Source organism: Rhynchophorus ferrugineus, unplaced genomic scaffold, assembly GCF_030347505.1.
Source record: "Rhynchophorus ferrugineus isolate W39M unplaced genomic scaffold, kcgeb_rfMv2 rfM9, whole genome shotgun sequence".
Lineage (NCBI taxonomy): Eukaryota > Metazoa > Arthropoda > Insecta > Coleoptera > Curculionidae > Rhynchophorus > Rhynchophorus ferrugineus.
Window position 1 is genome coordinate 5,360,333 of NW_027472588.1, and position 19,725 is coordinate 5,380,057.

Here is a 19,725-nt window from a genome sequence, read left to right on the forward strand (position 1 = left end):
TATTAAACTTTCCGGTATTAAATGAAGTAAACCATGGACACTGGTGTTCTGGGCACTAATCACTATACGATTTACATAATGTTAGATCAGCCTGTGTTGCATTTTCTCTTCTAGGAATTAAAAAATTAAATATTACGTAAATTTTTAAGGTTTTTGCCTTGGGAACTTCTTTAATTTTGATTGGGTAAACGAATAGTGCTATCTTTAACTGCTAGATTTCAAACACTCTATATTATGCTTTTATTGAAAGAGTATTACTGAATATATGCGATATTAAATTCATCTCTTAAGAAAAGTCAAAATAACTTTTCCCTTACGTTACATTTTACTAAGCAACAGAGTCTCTGACAATAAAATGAATAAATCAACTGGAAGCGTATATATAAACCTTCATTTTTCTATTTTTTATTCTGGTGTTGCGCTCTTGACCCGGACCATTTTAAAAGATCGATTAAAAAGATTCAGCAACTATCAGGGGTGTAATTAACCCAGGTCATGATAAACGACTCCTGTCCAGAGGCCGAGCTTCTATATATATATATAAAGCAATTTTAAATTTCCGATCGGCGAACGGAACCATCGCTTAGTTTTTGGCGGAACGATTTAGTGGTCTCTCGTTTAATTTCAATTTTTACGTCCGATGTTTATATCCGTCAATTTGTTTTTATGGACGGGTGTTTTCGGCAAAAAATAACGGTATCAATAACAATAAATTATGATTGTTTCGTGTATAAATAAGTAAAAACATGCTGCTTTTGGAATGGTATAAATTTCAAACTGTTATTTGACACCTCTGGTTTATGTATTTTTGCTTCCCTGAGCACAGGGTAAAAGTTCATTGTTGAATCTGGGTGTATAAAAATGTATATAATGTATCTATACATAATATATATATATATATATATATATATATATAAATGTGTGACTGGTGATGAAATTCCAAGTGCAAACAGTCATGCGTTGGTCTAGGGGAGCTATTCATATTGCCGGTCATTTTTGCAAAAATGACCGGCAATAGCGAACAAAAGACAAAATGTTATCCTCTTCTTGCGTGGATGCTTGTTCGTACTGCCTACACGTTGCAATAATTGTGAAGAATAAGATATATTATTTCAGTTCATTCTAGTACACTCGGCGTACTCACCAAATATATTACCTTTTGATTACGACTTGTTCAGATCGATAGAGTACAGAATGGCAAATCACTTTTCATACCTATGATTTCAATAAATACATGACATTAGAGGACTGCGACTTTTTGCAAACGTGGGTTGTGAAACACCGATATCTACTATATAGATGTAATATATTAGCAGAATTTAATCAGCTAGAACTAAATGTGTTGGAAATTAAGATGCAGCGAAAGTTCTAATGAAATGAACTGTAGAATATCACAGGTAGTATAATACAGGGTATAAATTCTGTGGATCGGAAAATAACGGGAACATTACTACAAAATTATTTTATAGCAAGACTTTTAGATGTTCAGTTCAGATATTTCTATAGATAATTTGTGATATCTATTTTATATTAGAACCAAGCTTATTAAATTACTCAATATTTATTGGATTATTAATTATTCACAATATATTGAATATCGTCTTTGAACATAAGGCTATTATTGTTTACGTAAAGCGCTGTCAAAACCAATCGAAATAACATGCAAAGATAATGTTGAAATTGGAAGTAAGAATGACAGAGTGGCATCAACAACATAGAAAACATAAATTATAGAAAATGTCGAAATTAAATTTTTATTTAAATTGATGGGGAGGAAAATGATTAATTTTGGTTGGAAAAAGCTCCTTACTTTTTTATCTAGAGGGAGTCTTTTTAAATAGCCATAATATATATAGCCCAGATTCATATTTGTTGTTAAAGTAGTTTTTTTCTGAGGTCACTTTCGAAAAGGGTTTTATTTAAAACCTAAATTAGCGTGATATTTTTAAATGTTCTAAAACCATTTTATTTTCTCATATTTATTCAAATAGAGGTACTATATATTTTTAGGTATTTTAAGACTCTTTGTTTCTTGATGTTAATTCAAATACACGTCCTACAAATATTCTTTAGTGTTTCTAACATTAATTAATTTGTTGAATTGAATACTTGAGTGTAACAATTTCAAATTTAATACTTCATTACAAATGTTTCGTTAAAAAAATTTTTGAATATCTTTTTCATAATTTTACATGGTATGATTCACCAGTTCTAATCTAAAGCAAATTTCATTATATTTTGCCTTTTGTTGATGTAGTATCAGCATTTCTAGAATTGTACATTAATTTTTTATGAATGAATGTTATGTCTGCGTGAGTGTTGTTTTTTATTATTGGAATTATAATACCACTATTAATTCAATTATTAAAATTGCCGGAACATTTCGATATTGCTAGATTTCAGTTGGCAGGTTGTGGTCCAAATGGATTCAGAAAAGGATGAAGATTTTTTAAAATGTCCTAGAATTGTTTTGGTTTTCAGATATGGAAACAAATACCGGTGCTGTAAATATTTTCTAATAATTCCAGCCTTAACTAATTATTCGAATTTAATAATTGGTTCATCAATATAAAATGTATTATAATATTTTATATAACGTATTATTTTAACGTGTTCCAATATTGACTATATTGATGTAATATATTAGCAGAAGTTAATCAGCTACAACTGATTGTGTTGGAAATTGGGATGCAGCAAAAGTTCTAATAAAATGAACTGTAGAATTTCACAGGTAGGTATACAATAATTTGAACAAAATATATTTTACCGATCCTTCACACTATAAGTTCAAATTAAAAAAAAGAAAATAATTTATATACTCCTAATAACTAATACAGAAAACATCAGACAATGGCTGAAATCCATGTAAATAACTGTAGATTTTATTTTTCTTCTTTAATAGACAATATTCAAAATTTTATTATATACACGTTCTTTAATCTTAAATTGTTGGCATCAAACATCGGTTCATGAAATCCTTTCACTGTTAATTGTAGAGTTTGTTTTGTTATTCAGATTTTAATTCAGTAAGAATTTCAACGACTTTTTGAAAAATCGAGATTCGTCCTTAATATTAAACTTTCCGGTATTAAATGAAGTAAACCATAGACACTGGTGTTCTGAGCACTAATCACTATACGATTTACATAATGTTAGATCAGCCTGTGTTGTATTTTCTCTTCTAGGAATTAAAAAATCAAATATTAGGTAAATTTTTAAAGTTTTTACCTTGGAACTAATTTTGATTGGGTAAACGAATAGTGCTATCTTCAACTGTTAGATTTCAAATACTCTATATTATGCTTTTATTGAAAGAGTATTACTGAATATATGCGATATTATATTCATCTCTTAAGAAAAGTCAAAATAACTTTTCCCTTGCGTTACATTTTAGTAAGCAACAGAGTCTCTGACAATAAAATGAATAAATCAACTGGAAGCGTATATATAAACCCTCATTTTTCTATTTTTTGTTCTGGTGTTGCGCTCTTGACCCGGACCATTTTAAAAGATCGATTAAAAAGATTCAGCAACTATCAGGGGTGTAATTAACCCAGGTCATGATAAACGACTCCTGTCCAGAGGCCGAGCTTCTATATATATATATATATATATATATATATATATATATATATATATATATATATATATAAAGCAATTTTAAATTTCCGATCGGCGAACGGAACCATCGCTTAGTTTTTGGCGGAACGATTTAGTGGTCTCTCGTTTAATTTCAATTTTTACGTCCGATGTTTATATCCGTCAATTTGTTTTTATGGACGGGTGTTTTCGGCAAAAAATAACGGTATCAATAACAATAAATTATGATTGTTTCGTGTATAAATAAGTAAAAACATGCTGGTTTTGGAGTGGTATAAATTTCAAACTGTTATTTGACACATCTAGTTTATGTATATTTACTAGCTGATACTCGCCCGCTTCCCTGAGCACAGGGTAAAAGTTCATTGCTGAATCTGGGTGTATAAAAAATGTGGTGTGTGTAAAATCCTTAATTTCAAAATAAATTAAATATAAATTAAATATTTGATTATAATCGTTGCACGTAATATAGCTGACGCTTCTTTGGTTGAATATAATATAAGTAAAGTATTACTCATGGTTTAAAAACTTGGAATTTAGAGTAACCACTGCTTTTATTCAGGGAGACGTCATTTGAAATAATGTATTATATTCACGAATCGTACTTAGAAAATGTTCTGAGAGCACATCCGCATGGACAAGAAGATAATTCTAAGATTCAGAGGACGGTTCAATAATACGAGCTCGGCCGCAACTACACCACGTTTCTAAATGTCTTTCTCTCTCACTCTCTCTCTCTCTCTTTCTGAACTGTTTCATGGTTTCGTTGTTTGCCAGGCAAAATGGAGATTTTCCTGGGGCGTATTGTGACTGGTGATGAAATTCCAAGTTCAAACAGTCATGAGTTAGTCTAGCAGAGCTATTCATATCCACAGTGGAACTACTACTAGCTATAAATGATTTAAACTATTATTGTTGCAAAAATGACCGGCAATAGCGAACAAAAGACAAAATGTTATCCTCTTCTTGCGTGGATGCTTGCTCGTACTACCTACACGTTGCAATAATTGTGAAGAATAAAATATATTATTTCAGTTCACTCTAGTACACTCGGCGTACTCACCAAGTATATCGCCTTTTGATTACGACTTGTACGATAGAGTACATAAAGGCAAATCACTTTTTCATATCTATGATTTCAATAAATACATGACATTAGAGGACTGCGACTTTTTGCAAACGTGGGTTGTGAAACACCGATATCTACTATATAGATGTAATATATTAGCAGAATTTAATCAGCTAGAACTAAATGTGTTGGAAATTAAGATGCAGCGAAAGTTCTAATGAAATGAACTGTAGAATATCACAGGTAGTATAGTACAGGGTATAAATTCTGTGGATCGGAAAATAACGGGAATCTACAAGATCATTTTATAGCAAGACCTTTAGATGTTCAGTTCAGATATTTCTATAGATAATTTGTGATATCTATTTTATATTAGAACCAAGCTTATTAAATTACTCAATATTTATTGGATTATTAATTATTCACAATATATTGAATATCGTCTTTGAACATAAGGCTATTATTGTTTACGTAAAGCGCTGTCAAAACCAATCGAAATAACATGCAAAGATAATGTTGAAATTGGAAGTAAGAATGACAGAGTGGCATCAACAACATAGAAAACATAAATTATAGAAAATGTCGAAATTAAATTTTTATTTAAATTGATGGGGAGGGAAATGATTAATTTTGGTTGGAAAAAGCTCCTTACTTTTTTATCTAGAGGGAGTCTTTTTAAATAGCCATAATATATATAGCCCAGATTCATATTTGTTGTTAAAGTAGTTTTTTTCTGAGGTCACTTTCGAAAAGGGTTTTATTTAAAACCTAACTTAGCGTGATATTTTTAAATGTTCTAGAACCATTTTATTTTCTCATATTTATTCAAATAGAGGTACTATATATTTTTAGGTATTTTAAAACTCATTTGTTTCTTGATGTTAATTCAAATACACGTCCTACAAATATTCTTTAGTGTTTCTAATATTAACTAATTTGTTGAAATGAATACTTGAGTGCAACAAATTCAAATTTAATACTTCATTACAAATGTTTCGTTAAAAAAATTTTTGAATATCTTTTTCATAATTTTACATGGTATGATTCACCAGTTCTAATCTAAAGCAAATTTCATATTTTGCCTTTTCTTGATGTAGTATCAGCATTTCTAGAATTGTACATTAATTTTTTATGAATGAATGTTATGTTTGCGTGAGTGTTGTCTTTTATATTTTGGAATTATAATACCACCATTAATTCAATTATAAAAATTGCTGGATCATTTCGATATTGCTAGATTTCAGTTGGCAGGTTGTGTTCCAAATGGATTCAGAAAAGGATGAAGATTTTTTAAAATGTCCTAGAATTGTTTTGTTTTCAGATATTGAAACAAATACCGGTGCTGTAAATATTTTCTAATAATTCCAGCCTTAACTAATTATTCGAATTTAATAATTGGTTCATCAATATAAAATGTATTATAATATTTTATATAACGTATTATTTTAACGTGTTCCAATATTGACTATATTGATGTAATATATTAGCAGAAGTTAATCAGCTACAACTGATTGTGTTGGAAATTGGGATGCAGCGAAAGTTCTAATGAAATGAACTGTAGAATTTCACAGGTAGGTATAGCACAGGATACAAATGTGAATCGGAAAAAAAACAAGAATATTAATACGAGATCATTTTATAGCAAGACTTTTAGATGTTCAGTTTAGATATTTCTATGGATAATTTTTGATATCTATTTTATATTCGGACCAAGCTTATTAAATTACCCATTATTTGTTAGATTATTAATTATTCATAATATATTCAATATAATTTCTCGATATAAGGCTATTAATGTTTACGTCTGTCAAAAACAATCGAATTAACATGCAAAGATAATGTTGAAATTGAAATTGGAAGTAAGAATGATATTAACAACATAGAAAACATAAAACATAGAAAATATAAAAGTGAATGGAAGCCGGAACAAAGGTGGATACACAATAAAATATAAACGATGTTTGTCTTCCAGATAAATATATCTTCCGCTGACCGAGACATGTAGGGACCCGAAATCGCCGACGGAATTGCGTTTTATTAAGTACCGTAATTAATCATGTTACGGTTCGCCATTACTTATATCTAAATCCCCGCCATCCAGTCGAAATAGATCGAACGAGCGAGTGAGTGAGTCACCATGGCAAAAGTTCCCTCTGACGCGGCGGATTCTTCCTACGACCATCGTCATCTCCGCCGACCTACCGACGTCGCGGGAAAGTTGTTGGAGGACGGACGAGGCGCAATCGCCGGCCCGAAAGTTTCCGCCAACGTTTTCGGCAAAGTTTCGGTGCGGCTGCAGTTCGTTCGACGTCGTCGCGACAGCGCAACCCTCGCCACGTTGTTGAGGACGCGTCCGCCGGACCGAGACCTGCCGATCGTGCACGCGAGTGTTAACCGATTCGCGGTTGTCCGCATCGTTTTTTTTTGGGACGATGAAGTTGCTCTGAACAAGTGACGAAGTATGAGATATATCGAGGGATACTTTCGATTGGGATGTTACGTTCACTTTGTCTTGACAAGTGAGGTCCAGCTTATATTTTACTAGTTTAGTTTAGTTTAGTTGGGTTTTTGCGGTCGATTAGTCTTCAATAGGCTCCGGTGGAGGAGAATAAAGTTTTCTCTTTTTTTTTAAATTAATCTCATGGAACGTCAACAATCTGCCCGTGGGCGATATGTATTATTATATGATTTCCGTTATATAATATAACCATCCTGACATGTAGAAGATCGCTTCAGTAAGTGGTCAGCTGTACAACTTGTAATCTAATTTTTTTCTAAAGACTATTTTAACTTATTCTAGAGATTATTAAATCTCACTCTATGTGTCTATTAATCAGTTCGTATGGTAGTTTGCGTTTGAGTATCTGCACTATATTGTCACCGCGCATATTTAACTGATTGGCCAGTGCATTAGGATGCATCAATGGTCTTTCAGAGTACTTCGCAGTAACACTCGTTATGGGTTCTAAGGGGATATAGCGGTGAATCAGATTGTTAGACTTGTAATATGGGGCATCGACGATGACTCGCAATAATTTATTCTGAAACCTCTGGAGGATAGCTATTTAAGATTTGCTAGTTGTACCCCACGGTTCAATACCATTGATCCAAAAGGTCCTAAGTATTGACTTATACAGAAAAACTTTGTTATCTAATGATAATTTAGATTTATGCCCTATCAGAAAATACATTTGGTTTATTTTAAGCCCAAGCTGTTTGCGTTTTGTCGCTATATGTTTTTTTATATCATATGTTGATCAAAATGCATTCTCAGATAGTTAACGTTGCCTGCTTGCGGAAGTTCATGATTATTCAATTTTACTGAGGGACATGTTCTTCTACCAAGGGTAGATGTCACATGGGTAGATTTTGTCTCATTTGCTTTGATACGCCACGTTTTCAACGACAATTTGTCTTTGTTTTATTAGCACCATATTTTAGTTATTACTTAATCGTTTTTTTTTATATTTTAGGCAGTAATTAACACATAAGATATTATAATTTTATATCGCATATTTATAATTATTTATTTTAAGTTGATGTAATAATGCAAACAGTCAATTATTATGCCATATATATTCGTTTATGATTCTAAAGAAATACACTATTTATTATAATTCAAAATATATATCAAGTAGAGGGAATATAGGGATAAAATATTATAAAAATCCGATAAATCTGTTTGAGCTACTATTTCTTATTAAATAGCTTTACTTTACCAAAACATTTCCCAATAGCTTCAATGATGTTGAGGATGGAGAACTACTCCTCACTTTAAACTCTAAAACTCTCCATAACGATTCAGTTACGTTGAGGTCTGGCCAACGTCTCAAACCAAGACTGAATCTATTTGGTTGTGTGTAGTGGCGCATTATAATCTTGAAATATGGCAGTGCTAGGCAACCATATCCTACTTATAGTAAGAAATTCATCATTGATCATGTCGAGTTTTTCATTCGCGGTAATACTCCCAAATCTGAAAAGTGGCATGAATGAGCATGATTGTAGAAATCAGAGAGTTCAGATCGTAGCTTTCTTTTGGAACTTTTCATTCATAAATCCAGCTGTTTGTTGGAAACAATATAAATGATGATTCATAGGACAATATTAAATTCAATTTACCGATTCGTAATTGACTGTGTTGCTATTGGGAGAATGAAGTTGCTTTAAACAATCGACGAAGTCTGACAAATTTCGAGGGACAATTCCGATTGAGATGTTACGTTCACTTAGTCTTGTCAAGTGAGATCCAGTTTAGATTTTACTAGTTTGATTTAGTATAGTTTATGCGTTCGATGTGCCTTCAAGTTTGTTGGAAATAATGTAAATGATGTTTCATAGGACAATACTACATTCAATCAATCGATTCGAAATTGACCGCGTTGCTATTGGGACAATGAAGTTGCTTTAAACAAAGGACGAAGTGTGACAAATTAGGGGATAATTCCGAATGAGATGTTACGTTAACTTAGTCTTGTCAAGTAAGATCCAGTTTAGATTTTACTAGTTTAATTTAGTTTGGTTTATGCATTCGATGAGCCTTCAACAGACCTTGGTATAAGAAAATAAAGTTCGTTAAACAAATTAATTAAACGATTTTTTAAGTGTCATATTGGAAAAATTTACTATTCGTATTTCTTGTTAATATACGAGAATATTAAAATATTATATCGCGTATTTTTAATTACTTATTTTAAATTGACATAATTGTGGAAATATTTATTATAATTATTATATTTGAACATAATCATCTGATTATAAACAAGTAGAGTGGATAGACGAAATAATATGAATACCTAATATAAAATGTTTGTCTGATAACAATGTGTCGTCATTTGTTTTTAAACAGCTGTTAAGTTCTTCTAGGAATAGATACATAAAATGTCTGTATAGTTTCCAATATAATGCTGTTTCATGTGTACTAAAACATTTGTCAATTGCTTCAATGTTAGAGATGGAAAACTAATGCTCAGTTTTGCTTTAAAATTACCCATAATGGTTTAATTATGGCGAGGTTTGGTCATTGTGCTGGGCAGGGAAGATATTTTTCTGATGCTCCTTAAACTGAAACTAAACATTTTGGCTGTTTGTATGGACGCATTATCACTTGGATATATAGCAGTATGTGGTAGCAATATGCTAGTAGTGTGAATGACTGCACCAAGTGAATGACTATGGGCAGCAAGCAATTCGAATCGTATATTTATTTTGGGGTTCTTCATATATATACCCGGTCGTTTGTAGAAAACTATATAAACCATGATTTATTGAACCATCTCAAATTATTCCAATCATCTATTGTCCACGTTTTATGATCGTTGTACCACTTCTTTCACTTCTTTTCACATCTTTGGATTATGAATTTGGAAAGGTCTCTTAACTAGTAAGGCCGATTATTGAGAAAAACACGAATATTGATATTGGTCAGTTCGATAACGACTACAATCTTTTTAATTTAAAAGGGTATGTACTGTATTAGTTACTACAGAGTCATTAAAATTCAGATTAAGGTGGATTAAGATTGGATCAGATTCGGTTGGAACTGACTACTTTTTGATGTCCTAATACAACAAATAAAAACCAATCTATTGGAACCATCTTTTCTTATTGGTTCTTGGATAGTCACTGTTGAATGGACAGAAAACACTGTTACACATGCCCTGGTTTATAAGCTACCAAAGTGATATTTATATTTTAGTTCTCTCGAAACCTTGCACAACTCCAATCTGGTTCAAATATAATTTATTAAAATCAATTAAGTTTTGTAGACATCATCATCAACCCATAAGCGCCGATTCTCCACGAATATTCTTCACTAAACCCCACCACAGTTGGCGAACGGCTGCAGCTTTTCTGGCCTCGGAATATGTCTTATTTTAAATCTATTTTCGGATCGCTTTCCATGACCTTGATTAATGTTTTTTTAGGAGCTGTTCGAAGTTCTTCCATCCAAAAGGTGGATTTAGTAATAGTAGCCTGCGAGAAATTTGTTCACCCTTCATTCGACAGACATATTCAAACCAATGTAATTTGCTTTAAGTTTTAAGTGTAGACATAAATGCACGTTAGCTGCATATATACTTAAAAAATATTAAGACCAATTTGAAAATAATACAAATTATAAGTCAATGTTCGGCAAATATAGAATGTGAACGTAAATATGAACTAGAAACGTCTATATATATTACTGATGAAGATAGAGGAAGAAGCAACCCCGAAATATGTTTTAAAACTTTTTAAACAAGATTCCAAACATTTGAAATATGCAGAACACTTACAGAATATATATTTTCCTGTACAGACCCGTGTAATTTCCATTCCCTAATAATAGGTTGTAGTGGTTCTTGAGCCAGGTCATTATAGCGGAAACTACAGCTCCGGGCCGCTGATTGTTTCCAAAAAATGTGAGACAAAAGCAATTTCGGGTTAATTTTATTAACCCTGGTCACGACACGACGTTCAATCCGTTCCATTTTAAGCCCCCTCCCCCTGCAAACCTCGTCTGGCCTCCTACCGAAATCGATTAGCGTCCAACATTTTTTCTCGTACTTTCCAGCCTTGACAAGCAACGATTTGTAACGTTTTAACGGTGGGCAACGGCAAAAAAATCCGTATCCCCCGTATTCCGTCCGGGTTCCCCGCCCCCTGTCGGTAAAAGGGCGACAAAAAAGCCGTCTTAATACCAGCGTCCAGAAGGCAGGGTTTTATTTCAATATTTCAAATAGAACGATCTTATGTAAATACCTTTTACATCTTGGTAAAAGTGCTCATGTAATATTCAACGTCCATTTGTTTTCGTTAGTTCCGAATGTCGAAATTAATTTTTTATTTAAATTGATGGGGAGGGAAATGATTCATTTTCGTTGGAAAAAAGCTCCTTACGTTTTTTCTAGAGGGGGCCTTTTTAAATGGCCGTAATGTATATAGCGCCGATTCATATTTGTATATAAAGTAGTTTTTTCTGAGGTCACTTTCAGGAAGGACTTTATTCAGAACCTGAAATAGCGTGATATTTTTAAATTTTCTAAAACCGTTTTATTTTCTCGTATTTATTCAAATAGAAGTCCCGTATATTTTAAGGTATCTTAAAATGAATCTATTTCTTGCTGTTAATTAAAATACAAGTCCTGCAATCTTCTTTGGTGTTTCTAACATAATTTGTCGAATTGAATACTTGAATCTATCGATTTCAATTTTGATATTTCCAATGTGTTTGAGTCATGGAAAATGGATTCGAATATATAATGTATAATAAAATTAACCTGCTCTCAAATGATAATGTTTTATATCGCCTAAATTTTTTATGGATATGAGCGAAGATTATTTGTTACATATTTAAACTAGTGTTTGGTGATATATATCATTATACATATTTCGTTAAATAAAAAAATAAATTTCGAAAATATTTTTCATAATTATACATGGTATGATACACCACTACTAATCTAAACAAAATTTCATTGTATTTTGCTTTTTATTGATGTAGTATCAGCATTTCTAGAACTGTACATTAATTTCGAATGTTATATATGCGCGAGTGTTGTCTTTTATATTATGGGATTATATTATCGCCATTAACTCAATTATTAAAATTGCTAGAAAATTTTCAATATTGCTAGATTTCGGAATAATACGTGTAACAATTACCAGGTTGTGGTCCAAGTGGATTCAGGGAAGGACGAAGATTTTGTGTGTTTTAGTTTTGTTTTGGTTTTCAGATTTTGAATCAAAAACCAGTGCTGTGAATATTTTCTAATGTTTTTAGGATTAACTTATTATTCGGATTTAATAATTGGTTCATGAATATAAAATATATTACCTACAATATTTTGTACAACGTTTTGTTTTAACTTGTTCTGATATTGATATTATAACTATTATGATAAATAAAATTTTAAAAAATAAAAATAAAATGCAAATATATTTTTCACAATTACGATTCATCAATTAAAAATGCTCAAAATTAATTTTCATTATATTTTGTCATTCATTTTTTTAATATTGAAAATTGCAGTCCAGATGGTTTGAGAGAAATATTAGAGACGTTTTCGTGTAGATATAACTGGATAGTGATTATAATAAGACGTAAATATTGTGAGTTCATTCATTATAAGTCCTTTTTGGCGAGCCAATTTGTCAAGAAGAAATATAATTAGAGTATTATGTGTTAATATATTTGTCTGAAGATCCCTGTCAAGGATAAGAGGTCAATAACTCTTGGTATCTTCATTAGATTCACCTCATTTAGGTTTATTGGATTTATTTCAGTATTACATAGGGGATATCGATTTTAATAATAATTTTAATCACAATAGTGTATATTTATTCAACTATTCCCTAGTATCCCAAGATAATAAATGTCCCTACAGAATATTGTTTTTGGATGAACGTAACCTCTAACCAGTAGAAGAGGTAAAAACCTATAAATTGAACTTATATTCAGCACGGATGCTTTGAATACTCAAAAAACGAAGAACAATTTCATAGCGTTGACGGGTCGTTTTAGAAATCGTTTAGCGCCTTCCGCTGAATGTTTTCCGGATGCGTACGGCAATATTTTTGCAAGTGTTGCGGTAATAGAATGTCTGTTGTTCCGCATTTTCGCATAACCGGTTTGCTTTTAAATTCTCTCGCTTTTCAAAGATTTATGGACAGCTATAATTTCAGTTACGTCGCGTGGAACAGTCAGCAATTGTGCGGTGATCGCGATAAAGATGATTGCTTTCAATTCTTGCTCTTTTGCGCTACAACCGAAACGATACGAAACAATATATATGGAACGTTTATATTCGCGTAGGAAATGGGATTCATGCAGTTAAAAATTGTGAAAAGGGTCATGAAATAAAGTTAGGTTTTGCTTCCATTTATTGCTTGATATTTCATTTACATCTCGTCTTTTTCGTCACGAGAATCAAATCATGGAGAATAGTGAAGTTGTAAGAAGAAATCTTTGTCATAATATTTTACTTAATATTTGTCCGTTCAAAATTATAACGACTTAATAAGAATTTAACAGTATTATTCTAGCTCTTAGACTCCTTTGGTTCTGAAAGACTAAATGCATGTCGAATAAGATGGATAAGAAGGACGTTGATGATATAATGGTCTGGATTGAAGTTGTGTGTGTGGAATGGTCTATTATTGTGATGCAAAATGATTCAATTAGATAGTATTTGAACTTTATTGAAACCAGTATATGAACCAAAACCTGTCACAACTGAAACACTAATTAGAATTTTTATATTATTATAATTAATTATTATAATTATTTATATTGTTGTCCTATTCAAAGAAAAGCCAATATTCGGATAGGAGGTCTGTTGAGTTCGCTATTAGCAATATAATTATTCATTATCAAAATATTGATTCATCAGTTTAAGTGTTTATATGAATGAATATATAATTTTCTATGTTTAATATAATAGAATCTAGAATTAGTCGGCATATAGAGCCTCAAAGTGTGTCGTGGTAAGTTTTTCGAAATAATTAAAGACGCTTTTACTAAATTAGATATTTAAACTAGACCGTAATATCTCTGAAAGCGTGTGTTTGATCAATATAGGCTTTTTCATTAGTGTCACCGTTTTGAAATATTATTTATCTTTTCGAGTGAAATTTACGAAATCTGGAACAGTTATTGTCTCGTCTTGCCCATTTTCATTTGTAGGATTCTCGGTATACTTCGCATATGTCTCCGTCTATTATTAATGCCGTATAACACGAGAGCTCGCATATATATACGATTTAGTTGATGTAATCTAATGACAATGGCTATCGCAGAATGTTTTTTGATGGACAGAACTGTCTCATAAGGCTTACCGCAATAAACTTCGCAATTTTCTTTATATTTGTAGTAAGTCTGTTTCAATACTGCGGTAGTAACATATTGAAATTAAATTACACGTTGTATTTTTATACATTTTATATTTATGTCTTTTATATTTATCTTTAGCAGGTGATGTATTCCTTCTACTTTAGAAGTAGCTACCAATTACTATATATTTCACAAATAGGATGGCTGTTTTGATATATGTAATATCAATATTATATCCGCATTTATATCTCAGTGATAACAAATGAGTCTCAATGATATCAGACTAGGTTGGACAGCTCCAGAGAAGCCTAACTGGAAAAAGAAATATTTGTAAATAAATTTTCAAGCCTATTGTCTTTTATTTTAGTGTAATAAATTTTATATTTATTGAATATTATTTAACATAAGTATTGCGTCACAAAACCTAAACAGCTTTTAGAGATTTGAAGCTTTAGATTTTGTGGATATGAGCACTTGACAGTAGGTTGTCAGAAATCATAAAATGAGTCTTTAGCGGTCACTGGTGGTGAAATCTGGATTGTAGTGGTAGATAATACGTTCATTTTCAATTTTTTTGACCATCGTTTTCATTGGTTTGTAATACGATACATCACGAATCGTTTTGGGAATTAGTCTTTAACTTCCGGACTTGATATTCAATTTTCTTCACTTTTTAACCAATAATTTGAACGAAATTAGACCGCTTATGTGTAATATATAAAAAAGAATGTAAAATAAATTCGGAACGCCGCGAAGTTAATTCCTAACCCCGACGTAATCCATAACAAGGGAAAAGTAACGGTTCACAAAGGAGAGTAACCGGCCCCTAAAAAGTAAATTATACGGCCGTGTTATTACCGAAATCCAACGGGCGCAGCGAGGAAATATCGCCCGAACTTTTTAAGAGTGGGAGAGACAAATTCCTGACTTATTAAAAGCCGAAACCGTCAAGTTTTAAGGTCTCCCTCCAGTAATAAAATGCAAAATTTTATACGTCCGCCTTCTATGCCCAACTGTTTAAATTCATTTCGAGGATATGCGCGAGTAAACGCGAACGAAGACTACTTTCGATATTAATATTGTATTAGCCTCAGCTTTTGTATTACAGCTGACTACTAATGGCCTAGCGCAAACCCTGGAGTTTGAAATTTAGAAAACTGTCTGATAATTTTCCTATTTAGTCGTTTGCTCGACTAATTATTTTCAGTTTAATGTGTGGAATAACATAATTATTTCTAAGCTTTTATCACAACAATGTCCAGTAAATTCAGCGAAATTAGATTTGAGTTTGTGTTTTCATTTAGGTTGTTTTTGTGGCTTTGACGCGTGTCGTCGTTTCGCGACTATACAATAGTACTGTGTTGATCTAAAGGGGACGGGGACAGATATAAAGTGTATATATAAAATAATAAATTAATAAATAAATAAAATTAACAACACAAACAGTTGATTAAAAGTATAAACAGTGTATATTCAATTTAAGAATGAACACAAATACAGCTCTACAAGCACAACCATTATAAAATAGAGGTTCTTTCCAGACAGCATACATCAGCATCCGTACCGAAGTGGTAATGGCTATTTGGTCCGTAACACTAAACTTAGCATAAGCTAGATTCTATGAAGAAAATCGATTTAATAAAAATCCGAAAAGTCTTTCTGTATTTTCTCCTGTTAAGGCATTTCTAAAATTTTGCAGTCCATACTTAGTTTCAATCTGGGTGGGCCTTGGACAGTCATTCAATATGTGGTGCCGCAATCTCAGTAGATTCAAAATAACGGCATGGTGACCAAGGGCAGAAGCGCGAAGAGAGGAGAAAAAATCCGCTTCCACCTCAAAGAGTTTGTTGTGGTTGGCTTTCTAGGCCCAAAAACGTCGTAGCTCGTTATTTGTGAAACAAGAAACGAGTGGGATAAGGTCGATACGGACACAAACATCCTCGATGGTGAGGGGAGATGCCGATTTAGCCGCACTATCCGCGCGCTCATTTTTCCGGTGTATCAACATGAGAAGGGATCCACACTAAACTTGTCCTGATCCCATTCAGATAGAGGGTATGGATAACTGACAGCGAGTCGATGACCAGGGGATGGTAAAACTTTTGGTCCAGAAAACAATCGAGAACATTTCGGGAGTCGGTCAGGATAAGCTGTTCTTTAAAGGATTGTGTTGAGATGTATGATAAAGCCTTGAATATCGCGAGGAGTTCAGTGATCAATACTGAACCCTTTTCAGGGAGCCTGAAACGGAATGATTTTCCACCACAAATGCACTGCCAAGCCCGCTGAGATATTGGAGCCATCGGTATATATGTGCTTGCGACCAGGGTAACAGAACGAATAAAGTAAGGACAATGTTCTCTTTTATAAAATTGACATGAAGACAGGTTTATGAAGGGGGTAGTGAAAGTCTAAGGAGAAAAATTAGGGTAAGCTAATTCCAGCCGCGGAAAGAAGATCTGCAATTATATGAGAGGTACGAGTGGGGTAGTTAGGGATAAGACAGTCCAGGACGGGTGGATGACTCCAAGTGGAGGTCAGATTTAAGGAAGATGGTAGAGTAAGCGATCTCAGAGCGATCTTCAGTAAAAGTAAATCCCTACGATAAGAAAGTGTTGGGGTGGATGTAAGACTGCACATTTTAATTACAGGGGAGGATCGAAAGGCACCCAGCGATATTCTGAGTGCAGTATTTTGATTAAGTAAGTAAGTTGGAGCAGCGGCGAATAGTAGGGCGCCATAGTCTAGCTTAAGAAGAATCATGGAGGAATATATTTTCAGTATGGTTTCTAGGTTTTGATAATGTAAGTTACTTTGATACTATTATATTTTCAAAGATGCAAAGGCGCAAAAAAACTACTTTCGATATTAATATTATATTAAACTCAGCTTTTGTATTACAGTTGACTATTAATGGCCTAGCAGATACACTGGAGTTTCAAATTACAAAACTGTCTTCTATATTTTCCTATTTAGTCGATTCCTTGACATATTTCCATTTTAAATTCGTCCTTATATAGATGAAATAATATTAATTATTATATATAATTAATATTATTATATTAGTAATTATTATATTATAATTATTATATTAATTACCTTAAAACCTTTGTCACAACAACACAACAAGTAAATACAGCGTGTTTATATTCGAGTTGAGGTTTTCATGCAGGTTTTGATAATGTAAATTACTTCGATACTATTTTCCATTACCCGTTCTGCGTCATAACAACCTGCTTCAGAAAAATAAGCTGGCTGCGTTGTCCATCTTCTCAACTGTATGCATAGCTCTCATCCGTCTACGTGAATCTATTACAGAAACTGGAGATGTCGTATCTTTTGAAACTGACGTAATATTTTATTCCACCCAGTGCCAATGCCAATATTTAAATGTTTACATATATAAAGGTCACAATGTTTCGTACAAATTACTTGAATAAGTACTTAAAAATTCAATCTACAAGTAATTGAATTCCAAGTACCAAATATGTATTATATAATACCAAATATAAAAATATATATCAAACTAAATATGAATTTGTATTTATTTGTATTTATCTCGTTCTCAAAGACAAGAGAATCATATTATAATTAATTATGAAAATCTAATACAAAATGTTAAACCAGTTTCTCAAAAGAAAACTTAACCAAGCATATAAGAATAAATCTGATCCATAAGAACAGTGATATTATTCTACTGCTTCTAAACCATAACGTACCGATATTAATATATTATATATTCAATAGAGTGTTCGCAATTAAATAAAAAGCGAATATATCGAAGTGCTCCAAGGTTGCTTTCTATGGACAGGACCAAACAGTGACGAATAAAACTAAATGAGCTCAAACATGTTTTATGAAATTTATTAAAAAATCACTAAAAATATAATACAATACTAAATTGCAATATATTAAGCAAAATAATTATATATGTTAATGACTTGATGTATTTAAATATAAAGTCGCGAATAATCACGTCATCAAAATATACTAAAGACAGTGGATTAATCAAAGTAATGACAAACGAGTTAATAACACATTTTGTGAAGGTAGGTAGTGTGTAGTGTAATTTACTTAAGATATGCTATTTCATTTCTGCATTTGGCCAGGCTATAGCTAGATCTAGTGAAATCTAGAACAATCCATTAGTTCAGATATGGTGCATAGATCTGATAATTAAAAGGGATACCTAACACTCTTAATATAGTAATTTATTATTATCAGTTAATATATAGTATGTTCGATATTTTTAATTTTAACGCATTGTTTGTTTTTAAATACAGATTATATAGTCGTCAAAAAATAAATAAAAATAAAAACTTATTTTTGTGTATGTTTAATCAAAAAGAATGAAATACAAAATGTTCCCTAAAATCAATTATCTACCTAATTATGCGTTATTGGTAAATTTACCTTCATACATTCCCATTTAAGTTAAATCAATTCACAGGCGGCAGACTCCATACCTGTCCCGCGCAATAATAAAAGTCCCATTATCAAATTGATCTGGTCTAATCTTATATCGGTGGTAGGATCTTGTAGGCCCTGGGGTCCTTTACATTTAGTACGGACAACTGAAACTATTTAATTGCCATTGAAAGTGAAATCGGGGGGATATCCACCCTTGTCAGGGCCTTGAAGGTAGTGTTTGTTAATTTGGTTTATATATGGAGGTTCGTATTTTATGATGATTTCCACATTCGTATGGTTTTATGAGTGTTAATATACTACTAGAAAATATACTAGTTTGTTTTAGATATTTTGTGGATGATCTGTATTGTTTTTCTTTTAATATTCAACGTTAGAATAAATTGTAATACTGTAAATCATCAGGGTATTGTAGACACTATTGTAATACTGTTAATACTTTGTTATTACTGTTAAAATTTTGTAATTCATCTAGTAGTAATCCATTTTATTGACATGTAAATACAAAATATAGTAAATATATTTCAAAATATCAATTACTGACTACGAGCCTTGATGACCTCGACTTTATTTATTAAAACTGCATAGCGATATTTAGATCTTCCATGTATCTACTCCTTATTGACACTGAACTGATCTGTAAAAGAATGGTCTAAATTGGCCTTTTACACTTTTTAGGTCTTGGCTCAAAATGCATAGATATAATAAAACAACAGACATAGTTTCTAAGAATATAAACAACATACAGTGGTCATTTTTGTTAAATAGAGAAACCACTTGATCACATCTAGAAACAGTCTATCTGGTTTAAATT

At 32.0% G+C, this 19,725-nt stretch overlaps 1 protein-coding gene across 1 annotated transcript in view; it reads left to right on the forward strand.

The window, feature by feature from the left end:
• The first annotated feature begins 6,928 nt into the window (after positions 1 to 6,928).
• The window catches only part of LOC143201953 (uncharacterized), a 133,170-nt gene continuing 120,373 nt past the window's right edge, over positions 6,929 to 19,725 (forward strand). The window contains exon 1 of the mRNA XM_076413187.1: positions 6,929 to 7,188. Within this exon, the coding sequence (XP_076269302.1) occupies positions 7,131 to 7,188 (58 nt within the window). The 5' untranslated portion in view covers positions 6,929 to 7,130. The remainder of the gene's footprint in view (positions 7,189 to 19,725) is intronic.